The 17,948-nt window shown below is 38.5% G+C and overlaps 1 protein-coding gene across 1 annotated transcript in view; it reads right to left on the bottom strand.

Annotated features, from left to right (window-relative positions):
• The window catches only part of LOC110221664 (histone-arginine methyltransferase CARM1-like), a 252,429-nt gene that overhangs the window by 21,646 nt on the left and 212,835 nt on the right, over positions 1-17,948 (bottom strand). The window contains exon 8 of the mRNA XM_021006365.2: positions 4,607-4,688. Coding sequence (XP_020862024.1) covers positions 4,607-4,688 — 82 coding nt within the window. The remainder of the gene's footprint in view (positions 1-4,606; positions 4,689-17,948) is intronic.

Genomic DNA, 17,948 nt, shown 5'->3' with positions numbered 1-17,948 from the left:
ATCCCTCAATGAGCTTAAATTTTAATTGGCAGAAACAACATATGCACAAGTTAAATAAATGCAAAATATATGCAAAAGCAATATAAAGTAATTTCATGGGAAAGAACACTCATGATGTGGAAGGAGGGTGGATCAGAAAAGGCCTGTGTAGGAGACGGCATTTGAACTGAGACTTTGAAAGGAGGCCAGGGGATTATAAGAGGAAGAGGTGATGAGGGATAGACAGACTTTTTGGCATTAGGGTCAGCCTGTACATATTCACAGAGGCAAGAGATGGAATGTTTTATAGGGAGAACAGCAAATAGGCCAGTTTAGATGGAAGAGTATGAGAAGGGGAGGAATACGAACTCAGTTCAGAAATTGAACTGGAGCAATAAGGTGAAAAGAGCTTATACAAGAGAGGTAATCATGTTAGGAAAGAGAAGAAATTAGTTGTAATACATCATATTTGGAAGTAGAATTTAAGAGACTTATCAGTTATGGAAAAGTAATAAATTAAGTCTCAGTTTCCTTAGGTGTAAAATGAGGATAATACTTGCACTATCTATACTTTATGGGATGGTTGTGAAAAAAATAATTTGTGGGGCAGCTAGATGGCACAGTGGATAGAGTACTAGCCCTGGATTCAGGAAGACCTGAGTTCAAATGCAGCCTCAGACACATAACACTTACTAGCTGTGTGACCCTGGGCAAGTCACTTAACCTCATTGCCTAGCCAAAAAAGAAAAAAAAAAAGAAAAAAAAGAAACAAATAATTTGTAAACCCCAAAGTGTTATAAGGATGTGAGCAATGACTAATAATTGCAATAATATTAACAATAATAAGTCTAAATTCCTATAACATTTTCTTCATACTAGGCCAACAGCAAACCTAAGCATTCTCCCAGACCCATCTTTTTATGTTCTACGGGAGAAGGGGGATACATTCATTATCTCAGTTATCCTGTTCTTCTAAATAATTTTTTTTTTCTCCCAACAGCAGTCCTACTGGTGTGAGCTGTGTGTATGTGGTGGCAGACAAAAGCAGTCATAAATTACTCAACCGAATTTTCTGTTTTGTCATTCTTCCTAACTGGCATGGGCATATCCCTGAAGCTGAGGAAAACAGATAGGAATTGTAAAGTGTTGAGTGTGAGCAGTTTAATGAGACAAAGTCAAGAAATTGACCAGGGAAATTCTTGTGAAGCTCAATGGGTTTTGTTTTATGTTGAGCAAACTATGAGAGACATTTGTAAGTCTTCTAAAGGCATTCTAAGTCTAAAACAAAGATCCAAAACTTATTTTCCTTTATTTTTTCCACAAAAGGCTACAAAGTCTAGTGACTTGAACTGGTAATTGAAGTTTGTGGCTCTCATTTCTGCTTCAATATAATGTAAGTTCCTAGAGGCCTGAGATGTTTCCATTTCATTTCTCTACCCCTAGAGCCTTGTACAAACAAAGGGCATATTGAAGAAATGCTTGGTGAATTGACTTGGATCACAGAACTGGCATTTTGTCACTTATTCTGTTTGGACTGTGGTTTAGTTTCCAATCTAATCAGTTTCTACTGGGTGACCAATGAGTCTGGTAAACCCCATGTAGGTGAAAGACATGAAATAGGTGGCTGTCTGTGTACTAGGGTTTTGGAAGCACTGAAAAGCCCCCTCCTTCACCCCAATAGCCACCTAACTTTGCCCTAGTATCCTGCGCTTAAAAATTGCTTGTTGAAAAATTGCTAAGGCATGCCTCTAGAAGGCCATGGTTAAATGAACAATAAGAATTTTATATTTATAAAGGGCTTTAAACAAATGTTGCATGAGAGATAATATTTAAATCCATTAGCACCCATCATTAGCTATTAGTACTTTAACATGAGTTATATATCAGTTCCCTGGAAAAGAGAAATGTCTTCTCTGAAGAAATAAGGCATAGAACAGGTTAAGTTTTAATTGTGGGTAGTTTGGGTAAGTGCCAGAGCAGGAGATTCTGTCCAGGGAGGGCAGAGTTCTGGGTATACCATCACATCTGGAGGACCTGAGCAGCATGAGCTCATGGGGTGAGATAGGGGTGTGGTGGGACAAGGGAAAGAACACCATAAGGGAGTCAGGATTGTTTCATTCATCATATTCGTATTCCCAGAGCCTAGTACAGTGCCTACCTACCACACACAGTAGGTATTAATTCTTGTTGACTGAACGCTTCATAAAAGAGAAGAAATTAAAGGAGAGATGGAAAAGCACAAAAACCGAGTTGTCAGTAGCAGGAATCCCCTTCTGATGCCTGTGAGGAAATGTTCTGGAGCTCTGTCTGTTAGGAAGAAAACAAGCTACTCCTACTAGGCGATTTCAAACAGTGGAGAGGCTAACAGAGAGCAAGGGAGTAAGTATATATGGCAGAGGAAGAGCAGCCATCTATGAGGCAAAGTTGAGACTTAGCGGCTGTGGCTGATGGAACTAGCTAGTTAGGGCTTATACTTAGAAACACCAGGAATTTCTCTGATGTTGGTGATATCATATGGTCTTAGATTGCTGAAAGAAATTATTGGTATTAGGCACTGGTAAGAGTACATGACTATGAGATCCTCTCCAATTCAACAATTATTTGTTAAGTGACTATCATTATTAAGTAACTGTGCTAGACTCTTGGGCTACAAAGATAAAGTGAAAAATTACTGGAATTGAGGAATGAATACTATAGGAGGTAGATTGGCTTGGCAGAACTTGACCAATAAAGGATTCACAAAGTGAATCTGTTGCAGAGTTTCTGATGGAATTTGGAATGGTGGTGTTTTGAAGGATGTATACTTCTCAAATGTCCTTTAGCAACTTGATTGAAGCCACAGGCCTGGGGCTCTTGACTCTAGGTTTCTATGCTACATGTTGGGGGGGGGGACAAAAGTTTGGTGAACAGATGTCCATTCTCAATGAGGTTTCTCCTACAGATGTTCTTTTACCCTTTTTCCTCCACAGGACCATTCTAATCTGCTTGACTTGTGGTTCACCCCTTACCCATTATGGACCTCTGCTCTACTGTTAAAAACCTTCCACCTCTTTGAACTTTTCAAGCAATATTCCTCCTATCTGTTAATGAATACTCTCAGGTTTCCACCTTTGTAAAAATCTTTCTTTCCCATTATGCTCTTGTCACATCTCTCTCTTCACCTTCACTCATAAATCTTTTGAAAACCTTGCTTAGTCTGAATGCCTCAACTTTCTTACTACCCTTTCTCCTCTCAATTTATTGCAATAGGGCCTCAGCCTTTACAATGTTATTAAAGCTACTCCCCTGACTAGCTTAGTGCAATACCCCCCCTTACCTGTCTTTTTGTCTCTACTTTCTATATCCTTCAACTCATCCCATCCTTCCTATTCCTGCCAGGAACACAGTAGGCTCTTATTAATATTTGCTCAATGAATGAATGAATGTCAGTCCTACTTCTTCCCTAACTTAATAATTGACCTCATTTCAAATCAAAACAATGATTAAGTACATATTATGTGTTGAGTATTGTGGTAGTTAGTAAGGAAAGCACAAATTTAGAGAAGACATGTTTAGTTCTTGCTGTCTTGGAGTTTACAATCCAGTATGTGCAATGGTACAATGATTTGGAGGCATAGGCCATTGTTCCAACCCCAGCAGTACTACTTACTACCCGTGTGACCTTGAGTAAGTCACTTGTTTTTGAGACTCAGTTTCCCCATCCATTCAATTAGGGTGTTAGAATAATAGTCTCAGAGAACCAATAATAAAGCATTCTATCCTCTTCTTGGAAGAGAGGAAGGAAACTAGTAAGGCAGAATGTGGTATACATGGGCATTGTGTTTGCCATGATGGCTTTTTCTTTGTTACAAGGGAGAGTTCAATTTTAAGAGGACAGAACTGAGGAAGCAGGAATTGTTTCCTGAAACAACTATACTGAAAAAATAAAAGATACAAAGTATTTTTTAAAATTATGGAGTTGGGCAAGATCATCTCTACTGTGTCTTTCAGCTATAAATCCTATGACCTATGACACATATACAAATAGCCAAATTAAACAACAAAACACCAAAATGTGTTAGAAAGCTGCAAAACAGACTGTTACATGAGGTCTCAGCGGGCAAAGATCATTTCTGAGAGTGAATGGGAAATCAGAAACGTTTTCCTGGAGAAGGTAACATTTGAATTGGGTTTTAAAAGGAAGGCAGGAATTTACTAGGCAAGAAAGGAAGAAAGACCATTTCCCACATAGGGAACAGTGAGCAAAGCTGCTCTCTGAGAACTACAACTATAAGCTTGGACTCCTCAAGAGGAAAGAAAAGATGTCTGGTTTCAACCAATACCATCTTTTGTGGAGATACACGGTAGGCCCATATGTAGTGTAGTGACACTGAATGTTAGGACCAAATTGTATGATGTAAAGGTCTGAAATAGCCTCTGAACTATTAGTGTCCTTGAATCTGTCTCTCTATTTATAGGAGTTGTCTAAGGAAGAACACGTGTACAGTATTATCAAGATAGGTCAGTTGTCTTGAATAATTAGAAAAAAGGGCTGGAACAAAAGGAAACATGATTTTCCTTTCCATCTCCAACCACAAAAGTTGTTCTGGTAAGAATGCCAAGCCCCAGAAAGAGAGAATACACTTACTACAATTGGCTGTCTGAAGTATTCATCCAAGGCTGCACCACGGAGGCTGGAAAGATTGACCCCATAGAAACTCTGCTGGTACCTAGAATGAGCAACACAGGGTATGATTTTGAGGGAGATATCCTAATCCTCTCTGAAAATCCTAGAGTTCATAGGGCTGTAATGGACTAGCCATCTGTACATAGATTTTAGAATGTGATTTCTAAATGTCTTTCAGGGAACCCTGATAAAAAGTTGGGCTACATGGACAGAAAATAACCTTTTATCTGCTGAATTACAGGGCTAGCCTATACCTTTGTTGCTTTGAAGGCCATGGGTACATGAGAAAACTCTGCCAGCATGTTTGGCACAATGAGATCTACCAATATTGCATATGGTTGAAAAGTTAAGGGTTTCTGGAAACTGGGAAAAAATAAAGTAAAATGGAGAAAGACATATTTAGGCAGGCTAGTAGGGAAAGTCTCTCAGGGCAGGTAGGTTTTCCAGTACTACTTACTGGTTAAATCATATGGAAGGCAGTTGCCCACACATCATGACCACCCTAGTTTGTAATGACAGATGTAATCAAATATCATGAAGCAACATAGCACAGCAGATAAGATATCATCCTTAAAGAGTCAGAAAAACCTGGTTTCAAGTCTTACCTTTGAACACTCATTAGCTTGTGACCAAGGGCAAGTCACTTAATCTTCCAGTGCCCCAAGACAACAAAGACTATGATTTACAAATAAGTTACATTGGTGGAGGAAATTTCCACATTGGGAATATTCCCACTTCCCACACAAAATGACAGGTCTGATAAAAATATAATATGTTCATATTATATTATAAATAATAATATATAATAATATATTGAATTGGGTTTTAAAAGAAAGGTAGGAAGTCACTAGGTAATAATTATATATAATAATAAATATAAATAAATGTATATTACATATGTATGCATACATATATACATATATACATATTAATGCTTTGGCCCTTTATTACCTACACAGCTGTATCATGTGACCTTCTTCTCTGATGTATTATGTGATTCTCACCTGAGAAAACCTAAATTGTCACCAGTAAACTTATCCTTTTAGTATTTGAAAGGATTTGCCTCTAGAAATTTTGCAGAAAATTCAGTTTAATTGTTATTTGTAGCATATTTTCAGCAAGTATTGCCTGTACTACAGCTCAGTAAACAAGGTGCAATATTGGCAAATTTGTCATAAATGGTATCTCTGCCAAGGCATTGCATAGGTCAGTTCTGAGGTTAAAATTAAGCATGTATAATTCAAGAACGTTACAAAAATTAGCTTTCTGTTCAAAATTTTAAAAAATGTTTGTATTATAATTGTTTCTACTTTAACAACATCCTTCACATCCATTCCCTTTTCTCTCCTCACATTCTCCACTCACATTTTCTCTATCCCCCAGTTCAGTCTCTCATCACCCTTCACAGACTATTACAACAATCTAATTGGTGTCTCTGCATCAAGTCTCTCCCTGCAGGTGCAAAGTGATTTTCATAAAGTCATTCCCCTATTTGATGAATTCCAATGCCACGCTATTACTTTTATGATCACAGATAACTCTTCTGTTTGGCTTTTAAAGCCCTTCACAAACTGGCTTCTCATAGGTGGTAGTTAATTCCCTCATCCAGATTTCTTGAAGATGACAGTTAACATTCTTAGTCTCAGTTTTTCACATGATAGCTAATGTAATTTTCTCACAAATGACAGTTAACTATCAGTCTTCTTCAGGAAACTAGCAGTTCAGACTTAGTGGTCTAATAGTAGAGACCCCTTCTGCCATTACAGTTAACAGTGAGATACCCAAGATTCTCTGCCCTCTTAAAGGTAGAATAACAGTAACCATAGTCTCTGTGGGAAGGTCAATGAAGTTGATATTTCATCTGCATATATATTGTATGTATTTACATAGAAACATGTTGTTTCTCCTGATAAGCTCTTTGAAGGCAGAGGTTATTACCTGCACCCCACGTGCCTGGTTCAATGCCTGGACCTTTTTTTCAGTTGTGTTTGACTCTTCATGATGCAATTTTGGGGCTTTCTTGGCAAAGATATTAGAGTGGTCTGTCATTTTCTTCTCTAGCTCCTTTAATAGATGAGGAAACTGAGGCAAACAGGGTTAAGTGACTTACCCAGGGTCACACAGCTACTAAGTGTCTGAGGCCAGATTTGAACTCAGAAAGATGGGTCTTTCTAGCTGCCTCCTGGAATTTTGTAGGTGACTTAAATAAATGCATGTTGATTGATTGCAATGATGAAAGCCTAGCCTTATAAGTATGGACAATTACATCATGAATAGGCTGACCATTAAGGTGATTCATTCTTTATATATGAAATCTACAAATTAACTATGCGTACTCTGAATGTAAGAATGACGACAAAATTGATATACTACTAGAGGAAATGAAACACATTGATACTGACATTCTCATTATACAGGAAACTAGAAGTCTAAATAAGATGAGGCTAGGTAGATACAAGGCCCACAGGTTCTTAGCTGAATAAAGGAGTTTGTGGAGGTTGTTTCATTATGAGTCCAAAAGCAAGAAGAAATAATTTTGTTATAATTGATCACCTTGCCTTGCAGAATGCATAATGAGCATTAACAAAAAGAAACCATGAAGACATTTGTAGCTCATGTGCCAATATTTATATATTGCAGAAGATGAAATGTTAGAGAGATTTTAGGAATAATTACATAGGAGCTTCCAAAACTTGATATTTACTGAGTTCAGTGTAAAGGTGATTATATTGAAGGGAAGTGAAAATAGACAATATAGAACCCTCATAGCTATATATTATAAATACTTTAAGAAGAGAGTTGGAAGGCACTGGGCATGGTAATCATCCCTTTCATATAAAACAAAAGTGAATATATCTCAATAGAATAGAAATGACTGGCTAACAATGTGGGAATCACTTGTGAATCAAATATCTGAGTCCATTCAGACCATCAACTTGTTAGAACCAGAAAAGATTTCTATACATACAAGAACTCAACACTATTCAGGGAGGATTTATGGCAGAGCATGGACAATAGTAACACAGGATGGGAAGGTGTGAGTGGGTTGTGATTTGTACCACCAGAAGAACTCTCACAGATGTGATCACAGACCCACTGAAATACAAATATAAGGATGAATGGACAATGGGAGAGGACACAGAAAGAGATGGGAACTTCTAAATGACTACAGTACACAGTAGGAAAAGCACTGGTTTTCAAATCAGAGGTCTTGGTTCAAATTCTATCTTTGCAAGTTACTTGGGCAAGCAATTTGTCCTCACTGGCCCTCAGTTCCCTCACTTGTAAAATTAGGGGGTGGGATTAGAAGATTTGTAAGGTCTTTTTTTTCCCCCCAGATTTAAATTCTATAATGATTTTTCCTCATAAGATGAAACTCGTGGCTGCCATCCCCAACTTCTGTTAGGATCGATATTTTTTCTGATTTATTCCCATAACAAATGTGTCTCAGGCATTCCAGAGCAATGCCAGCTCACATCTGCTTTAATTATCTTAGGCTGCACATTAGACAGAGATGTAAAATTTCTAAGAATTGGAAACTTGGCTCTGTTGGCACCCTCTTCATAGTCAGGCAATGGGCTCTTTTCCCACAGTTCCCTTCTTGGTCCTAGGGGAGTTGCACATTTGTAACATCACCAGTGTTGCTGTTGCCATGCTTTGATTAGAATGGCATGTGAACTGAACACACACACACATGCACATACACAATACACTTCCTCTAAGAGGAATGTGCTGTGTTCTAAATATGGACCATACCTTGGTTTCTCTGTGACTACAACAGATGGGATGTTTTCTGTCCTCCATAATAACACTTTAGTACTTCAAGGAGTCATCATTTCATTAGTGTGGGTATCGCTCCTTCTATCAACATAGGTTGCAACCCCTTTATGCCTTGGAAGCTAGTTTTCAAGAGCTTCTGTGCCCCGAATTTTATCATCATGTGGTCAATATCATGAAGAGCCTCTCTGAACTTAAGCTGGTTCCCAGACAACAGACAGTTCATCAGCAAGTGTGTATGGGGAGACTTTCTACCTACCTGCTTGCTCTGTACTGGCATAACCTCTGGGATATAGGGTCATCTCTACAACCACAGTGAATCATAAGACAATTATTTTGGTGAAGGAAGTAACTAGTCACATTTCTATAGTGCTTTAAGATTTACTATGTGCTTTTCCCACTACAACTCTGTGAGGCAGGAATTGTATATATCATTATACCTGTTGTTCAAATGAGAAAACTGAGACTAGAAGAGTTTAAGTGACTTGATCACACAGCTAAGTAATATCAAAACTGCTTCTCATCTGAGTTGACTAAGAGTTTGGAAGCAACTGTCCTTTAATGAATTCTACTTACTCTCAGTGAGCAAAATCAACATTCTAGAAAATAGGTTTTTGCCACATTCTTTTCATAGAATATGATAAGATGTCAGAATTGGAAGTGACCTGGCAGGACATTTAGTCAAGGAGTTCTTAACTTGAGATCCACAGACCTAGTTTGTGGATAGATTTTATGGAGTCCATGAACTTGGATGGGAAATTAAAAAAAAAATTTCATTAACCTCTAACTGAAATTTAGCCTTTCCTTCACTTTTAGGTCAGTTGTTTTTCCAATGAGATATTTCACATTCTCTTCTATTTTTTCATTCTTTTAGTTTTTTTTTTTTTTTTTACAATGTCTTGATTTCTCATAAAGTCACTAGTCCATTTGCTCCATTCTAATTTTTAAGGAAGTATTGTCTTTAATGAGCTTTTGGACTTCCTTTTCCATCTGGCCAATTCTGCTTTTTAAGGCATTCTTCTCCTCATTGGCTCTTTTGACCTCTTTTGCCATTTGGATTAGGCTATTTTTAAGGTGTTATTTTCTTCAGTATTTTTTTGGGTCTCCTTTGGCAAGCTGTTGACTTGTTTTTCATGATTTTCTTGCATTACTCTCATTTCTCTTCCCAGTTTTTCCTTTACTTCTCTTATTTGCTTCTCAAAATCCTTTTTGAGGTCTTCTATGGCCTGGGACCAATTCATATTTTTCTTGAAGGGTTTGAATGTGAGAGCTTTGACTTTGTTGTCTTCTTCTGGTTGTATGTTTTGATCTTCTTTGTCACCAAACAAACGGTCTGACTTATTTTTGCACAGTTTGCTCATGATCCCAGCAAATTACTTCAGTTTTAAACTCTTTGTTAAGGTAGGAGTCTACTTCCAATGTGGAGAATGTACTGTCCCAAGCTTCAGGGGTTTTGTGGAGCTGTTTTCAGAGATACTTCTAGGGACCTGTAAATTTTCAGTTCTTCCAAGATGGCATGATCAAGGGCAACATGTTTACTCCTTTCCTGGCCTGTGCTCTGGTCTCTGAGTGACCACAAGCACTCTTTTCTGCTGTGGAACTGTGAGAAGGATTCTCTCTGTACCGCCACTACAAGCTCTACCATGCCAGTACTCCTCTTTGCCCCAGGATTGCCACCCAGAACTGTAACCCAGATCCAAGCATGGGTAAAGCAAGAGAATCCTGCCTCAATGCCAGCAAAGAGATCCTTGCAATCTCCGTTCTTAAGGGATTCATAGGTTTAGTTATCTCTATGGAGATGATGACCATATGTATATATCCCTATTCTCTCTCTCTCTCTCTCTCTCTCTCTCTCTCCTCTCTCTCTCTCTCTCTCTCTCTCTCTCTCTCTCGTATGACCAATGCTTACCTGACATTTTCAACCATTTGAAAGTGATCTCAAACTCAACATGTCTGAAACAGAATTTTTCTTTGCCCAAAGATCTGCCCTTTTCCCCAACTTCCCTATTTCTCAAAAGGGCACCATGTCCTCATGGTCATCCAGGTTCACAAACTCAGAGCCATCCTTGACTCTTTACTCTCACTTCCTGGCCCAGTTGCCCCCACGTCTAATCTGTTGTCAAGTCTTGCCAGTTCGATCACTGCATCATCTATCTCCTCAGTACCACTCAGATGTTCACCACTAAAATGGAAGCCTGGATTTGTGATTTTATTAGTTTAGAGCTCTCCTCAGTTAGGAAATTCCCTACATCAATGCAGAACAGTACCCTCACCATTACATTTGGACTATTGCAATAGCCTCCTAATTGGCCTCCCTGTCTCAAGTCTCTTACCTCTCCAATCTATCTTCCTCGTACATGCCAAAATGATCCTCCTAAATCACAGATCTGACCGTGCCACTTCCCCTGATCAAGAAGCTGCAGTGCCTCCCAGTTGTCTCTAGGACCAAGTACAAACTCCTCTGTTTGGCATTCAGAGCACCTTCCCCATCTGGCTTCTATACTATACTAACTTCTGTTAGCATACTGATTAAACGCTCCTCTTCACACTCTCTGTTTCAGCTAACCTGGTCTACTTACTGTCCTTCACAAATAAGGTTTCACCTTCCATCTCCATGCCCTCATCTCTTTCAAAGCTTAGTTGAAGCACTCAACTTCTTCTAGGAAGCTTAATCTGATTACCCCAGTAGCCAGTGCCTTCTCCCATTCCAGAAATTACCTTGTATTGACTTGGCATACATTTTGTATCTATTTACATTTGTTCACATTGCTTGTATTGCTAGATATAAGCTCCTTTGAAGGCAGGAACTATTGTTACTGTTCTTCTATCTCCAGAACCTAGCACGGTGCCTATAACATGGTAGTTGCTTAATAAATGTTTATTGATTGATTCAATTCTTTACTCTTAATGACTATAAGGGGCCATGGCACAACTCAATTTTCTGGCACAAATGATTGTAAAGGGTCTTAGCAAATCTATTTTCCCTTACCTTTTTTTTAGGGGGGAGGGAAGCCTGGATTTGTGATTTTATTAGTTTAGAGCTCTCCTCAGTTAGGAAATTCCCTACATCAATGTAGAACAGTACCTGCTTAGCAAGTTACTCTCCTAGAGGCACTTAGAGTTTAAGTGATTTGCCTGAGATCATGCAGCCAAAATGTGGAGGCAAGACTTGAAGCCAGGGCTTCTTGAGGCCCTTCTCCACCCTGACTTTCTTTCTTCCCATTGTAAAGGCCTTTTGTATAAATAGGCTTTCTTTCTTTGATAATTCAGCCAGTTATGAAGTATCTTCTATGTGCCAGGAACCACGGTTGGCACTGGGGATATATCAAATGGAACTGAATGTGTCGTTTGCTTTCAGATGGAGCCTATGAAACAGCTAAAATTCAAAAGTAGATTCAGAAGACCTTTCATGGGTGATGTCAGCATGAGATCAACCAATAATATATCAGCAAAGCAATGTTGAACAAATGCTAAGTTGTGGTGATTTTTTTGGTGATTTTTTTTTGGTGGAAAGGAAAGGGCTAATGTTGGCAGTTCAATATTAGGTCTTTGCCATTAGAAACTACAGAAGGATTATCCTTAAGGGTCCTGGACTTAGTGACCCATCAAGGTTATGCAAGGAAATAGTGGAGAGAGTGCAACACATCACTGCAAGGCTGTAAAAAAGGATACCTAGGAAGACTTGATGTGCTAGAGCATCTCAGCAAGTGCCCTGCAGAATTGACATCTGAACTGGGCTTTGAAGGAGCAGTATTTCAAAGGCCAAGATGAGACAGATATAAAAGAAAGCATACAAATGCTTGCTTTTCTTTTTTGTATCACCAGCACTTGGCACTGTGCCTGATGCTTAGTTAGAAATTAATAAATGCTCGTTGACTTGACTTATTAAAAGAGTTTGAATTTCCCTCTGGGTTCTGAGCATGACAGGACAGTTGTAAGTTACTATGTCCAAGAGGGAACATATCTGGACTAGGCTGTACAAGGCAGACTTTTGAACTCTTTATACTGAAGATGGCCTGTAGTCATGCTTAAAGGGAAACTCAGAAAAATAAAATAAGATGCCCAAGGCTACAAAGAGAGAGTGTCAGAACTAGGATTTGAATGACACTGTGACCTTGGGCAATTTTTTTCCATCTCTGAGTTTCACTTTCCTCATCTGTAACACAGGGATAATTTTTATACCATGTATTTCATTGGGCTGTTGGGGGAAAGTGCTTTTGAAATCATCAGTATGAGTTGTTGTTTTAAACCTATGTAAATGTGAGCTATTTTTTATTATTTGGATATATATGCAAAGCTTACATGGAGTTTAACATAAGCCTGTAGAATCCCATTGGAGATCATACCCTGATAACTTTCAATTAAGCGGGCAAATGTATAATTTAGGTTCTAGACTTCCAATTATTTTGTATTATTGCTCTACATGCTGTCACTCATACATTTAGTAATACAGTTAATTAATTTTTAATTGTTTAATTTAAGTGTTTATGAGTAAATATTTCTGTATTCTGTTTATAAACAAGTAGTAGTCAGTTCTGACTGAGACTACTCTATTTCCAGGTTCACGTAGGAGGGAGCCATACAAGTGTGCAGCGGCTATTTTATTTCTGTTTGTATTCTTTAATGTCTTGCATGTAGTAAGTGCTTACTGAATCGAAAAAAATAAAATGTGTCATGTGTTAAAATAAGCATGACACAAGGAAGAATGGGATGCATGCAATGGAGAGACCTGGCCCAAGTGCTATGACCGATGTGGCGAGGGAGAGCCAACTTTCAACTGGGTAGCAGGACAGTAGGAATCAAGGAAGACTTCTTAATGGAGTTCTGTAAAAGTGTTAGGAAAGTATCAGTGTATGGGAGAAATACCATACACTGCCTATTCCCCGCCATGCCCCCTTCCTCTCCACAGTAGATTTTGGGAGACTGTTCACTTATGTAAAGCACTTTCTCTGCCTGGGAGCATGGGAGGGGAGAGCATTTGCTAGAATGCTCCCTAATCAGTACTGTCCCTGGTACACTCACAACTGAACTTCACACCATTATGTGCAGCAGATCTATCAACTTGGGTTCATCTTCACCCTCCTCTTTGCAACCACAGGGCTACTATTCTCTACAAAGAACATCGACCATTTCCTAAGGACATCTAATCTGCCACCAGCAACCTTGACATCACTCAACTGTCAAGCATGATGGGATGCAAATATACTATATGCCTTACTTTGAAAAGGACAGCTGCCAGTAGTGAATGGTTATTGACTGCCAAGTTGGATTTTTAAGGCAACCATACTGTATTAAACTTCAAATATCACTTTTCCTACTCTTTCCTAAGACCTGGGTTCAAATCTTAGATCTACTGCTTACTAGCTGTGGCAAGTCCTTTCTCTTCTCTGAAACTCAGTTCCCTTATCTATAGAGTGAGAGGATTAGACCAAGGTTCTTTCCAACTACATACACACACACACACACACACACACACACACATAGTCTGTATTATATAACAGAATTCAGGGCACAGCTATATAATATATGATTTTTACATACATACTACAAATTTTGTAGTTGTTCGGTTGTTTCAGTCATGTCTAACTCTTTGTGATCCCATGTGGGGTTTTCTTGGCAAAGGTACTAGAGTGGTTTGCCATTTCCTTTTCCAGCTTATTTTACAGATGAAGAAACTGAGGCAAAGAGAGTCAAGTAACTTGCCCAGGGTCACACAGCTAGTAAATATCTGAGGCCAGACTGAACTCAGATTGAACTGGGTTTTCCTAACTTTAGGCCCTGTACTCTATTCACTGCTTCCATTAAAGAAGAGTGCAAGCAATCCATTGCTTTCTCATCTCATACAACTTGTGTCCATGTTCTCCCATAAATTTTTTCACAGGGGTCCACCCAACACCCAGGGGGCCTTTTGCTAGTTATTTTCATATAAACCTGTGATGCTTTGTGACTATATCATGGTCATGGAACTGACTAACTTGCAGTTCCCTATAGATGACATTCCATTTCTTGCCTTTGTACTTCTATACAAGATGTCCCCTATTCCTGGGACCCTCCTCAGTTCTGACTCTCAGAACTCCTAGTTTCTTCAAGGCTTACATCTTCTAAGAGAACTTTTCTTAATTCCCCAAGTTGTTAGTTTTCCCACCACCACTGAAATAAATTTGTATATATTATGCATATACTTTTATTTACCTTCCTATGAATCTGTTGTATCCATCCCTCTGCCTTCAAAGAATTTAATTTTCTTGAAGGAATTGTCTTACTTTGGTATTTGTGGCCAGCCCAGCACACAGTAGGTACTTAATAAATGGTTGATGATTTACTGATAGATTCAAAAGGTCATCAAGTAAGTAAAGTGGAGGGTCACCTAAAGATAAATGGAGAGGGACACGGCAGGCTTGAGCCAGCTGCGACTCATTACAAATGAAGAATTATGCTAATTATGACATCAGAGAGATATGATTAGAAAAAAAAGGCAGACTAGTCATGGAACAGGACCTAGGGATAGCTGATGTACAGTTTGATATGCTCCACTGGTTCTTATAATCCATAAGTATGACTGGGAAAATAAGTCATGCCCTGTGATTTTTGATAATAGATAATATCTGGTCATTCCTCTTTTTTGAACTCATTTGTACATTTCCTGGGAAGTGTGGATGAGATTTCAACTTGAAAATTAAACCATAATTGGTGAGAACTCCTGAGATAGTTTCTGTCAACACAATGCAAGTGGGATCCATTAGACAGAAAAATGTTACCACTTGAAGGCAATAGCTGCTTGAATTGGAGATGATTCTTGAAGGCCTAAGAACTTAAACCAAAGGCTCCATTTTTCTGATGAAAAGAAGCGAGACAAAACAAAAAAAAATTAAAAAAAACCCCCAAAACAATTGGATAATCTTATTGATTCTATGGGTGCTGGCTATCAGCTTCACACTACAGTGGTCTGCTCAAGTATTACAAGAGGGTCCAAGTGTCTCAGAATTCCAGTTAGAAGCCCATGTAAAGTACCTGGTAGGATTATGGGATTCAAAACTAGAAGGGAACTAAGAGATCATTTAGAATAACGCCTCATTTTTCAGCTGAAAAAAATATAGGAAGTGCATGGAAGTGACTCTTCCAACGTCACATAGGTGAATATGTAGTGGCAGAGCCCTGAAGTGAAGCCAGATCTCCTTATTCTAAACTCAATGTTCTCACTATCCTGTATTGTCTCATATGCCTTTTGACTTGCAACTGTAAAGTATCTTAGAAGAGACAGGTATAGGATTTTTACTCTGCAAGGTATCTTAGATCATCTAGTTCAAACTCTTCATTTTATTGAAATGGGTACTGAGGATAAATGACTCGTCCAGGATCAAAAACTACTTACAGGCAGAGCTAGGAGTAGGACACTGAGGTTCCTATGTTGCTAATGAGATTAGCATTTGGGAATAATCCAGGTAGCAGCCTGGTTTCTACCAGCTATTTCCAAAAATATTCATTGCTAAATTTTCCAAGACAGACATTTCATGTAAAACCCTTCACAATATGGGTCTAGTCTACATTTCTTTCTTTTTCTCCCCCTATGCCCAAATATTTAAGTCTTTTTCTGCACTTTGATTCAATGATCAGCCTTTCAATAGATGGGTAACTTCCTTCATCATAGATCCTGTAGAGATATGACTGGTCACTGCACTGATCAGAGTACTTGAGTCTTTGAAAGTTAATTTTCTTTACAACATTATTATCCTTGTATAACTTATTCTCTGGGTTCTGCTAAATATATCCCATGTCAATTCATAGTACCCAGAAAATTGTCATTATTTTTTCATCATTTCTTGTGGGGGCATTAACATTCCAATATATTCCTATCTCACAGTTTTTTTAGTCATTACACAGTTGGGAATTTAGATCCCAGCTCTATACTTTTTTCCCCAGCCCTTTATAAATCAACTATTCAGAATCAATTCAGAATTTTGCTTGCACTTATTCCATGATAGTATCTTTCCTCTTAAACAGTTGCTTGATTCCTTGTTAAGTTTCACATATTTCTACACTATACTTATTGTGTGTATGTGCATACATGCATTTCTACACTACTGATTGTGTCTGCATGTGTGTGAGCATGCACATGTTCAATCCTTTGTCTGGTTCATGTTAGACTGAGGTTCATTCGATGCCCCTCTGCTTTTGCTGCCTATAAACACAGAGCTTAGATGCCTACTGCTGTCTCTGGCCCACCTCTGGTTGTACTAGGGGCTTGTTTGCTCGTGTTGGCACTGGCTTTGCCAATGATTCTCTCCCTACTGCCTGTGGGTTTCTGGCTGACTTTCCATAAAGTTCTACACAAAAGATGTTACTTATTGTTGGTAGAAGAAGTTACTGTAGTTTTCTAAATGGTTTTCTTGATCCTTATTTGATCTGGTGTAAATTCCAAGTTTTTTCTGGAGTGGTCTGCCTCCTATTCTCTTGACCAAAAACCTCCAGTCTATCTTTTTTGTATTATTAGCACTCACATAAACTATATTCCAATCCAGCTCTCTTACCTGTTATTCCCCATACATGACTTCCTAGCTTCTACCTTCATGTCTTTGCACAAGTGGTCTATAAATACTCTTCTTCCTTTCCTTTACCTCTTAGAATTCTGAGTTTCAGTCAAGGCTCAGCTCAAGTTCTTCCTCTTAAGACAAGGCTTTTCCCCATCCCCCAAGTAGCTGGTGCTCTTCTTTCCCCACCAAGTTACTTTTGCATTTACTTTGTATATTATCTGTATTTGTCTATTGTATATCTGTTGTGAATGAAAGCTCCTTGAGATCAGGGACTTTTCTTTTATCCCCAAGCATCTATCTTCTACACTTCTTTGCCCATAATAGGTACTTAATAAATGTTTATTGAATTGAATTTGATCTTCACAACAACTGAAAATGGGGAAACAGATTTGCAGTACTTACACAGTTAGTAAGGGATGAAACTTGAATTTGAACTTGTGCCTTTTGACTCTGCATATAGGGATTTTTCTACCATGCCACACTGAGAAGTCCAAAATTTCACCCATTCCATGTTGTGCATTCACAAAGCCAAAACAAGCAGTGGACAAAAATCATTGTGACATAGTGGCAAGAGCTCTGGATTTGGAGTTAGCAGCAGTGGGTTCTGGTCTCTGGTCTGTCACTCTGTGACCTTGAGAAAGTCACAACTTGATTTCCTTATTAGAAATCTAGTTGTTGAATGACAGAGCCTTTAAGATCCCTTAAAGCTCTAAAATTCTGATTCTGTTAAGCTACTTGATGCCATCCATGTAGATAAATACCACTTCTGCTATTTTAGTAAATGTTTGACCTTAGAGGAATCACTTCTCTCTTAGCTTCACTTCCTGCATTTGTAAAAGGAAGGGATTGGACAAAGTTCCGTGGGGTCCCTTCCAATTATAAATGCTATGAACCCATAAAAAAACCTCAACAGCTAGTGGACTGTTGCACTGTTGGACAATGGATTGTTTTAGCATCATATAAACATAGCAAGCTTTCCAAGGATATCTGCATGT

Source organism: Phascolarctos cinereus, unplaced genomic scaffold (genome assembly GCF_003287225.1).
Source record: "Phascolarctos cinereus isolate Bilbo 61053 unplaced genomic scaffold, phaCin_HiC Scaffold_4;HRSCAF=312, whole genome shotgun sequence".
Taxonomy (NCBI): Eukaryota; Metazoa; Chordata; class Mammalia; order Diprotodontia; family Phascolarctidae; genus Phascolarctos; species Phascolarctos cinereus.
The sequence above is the reverse complement of the archived record's forward strand: the minus strand, read 5'-3'. Positions and strand labels throughout refer to the sequence as shown.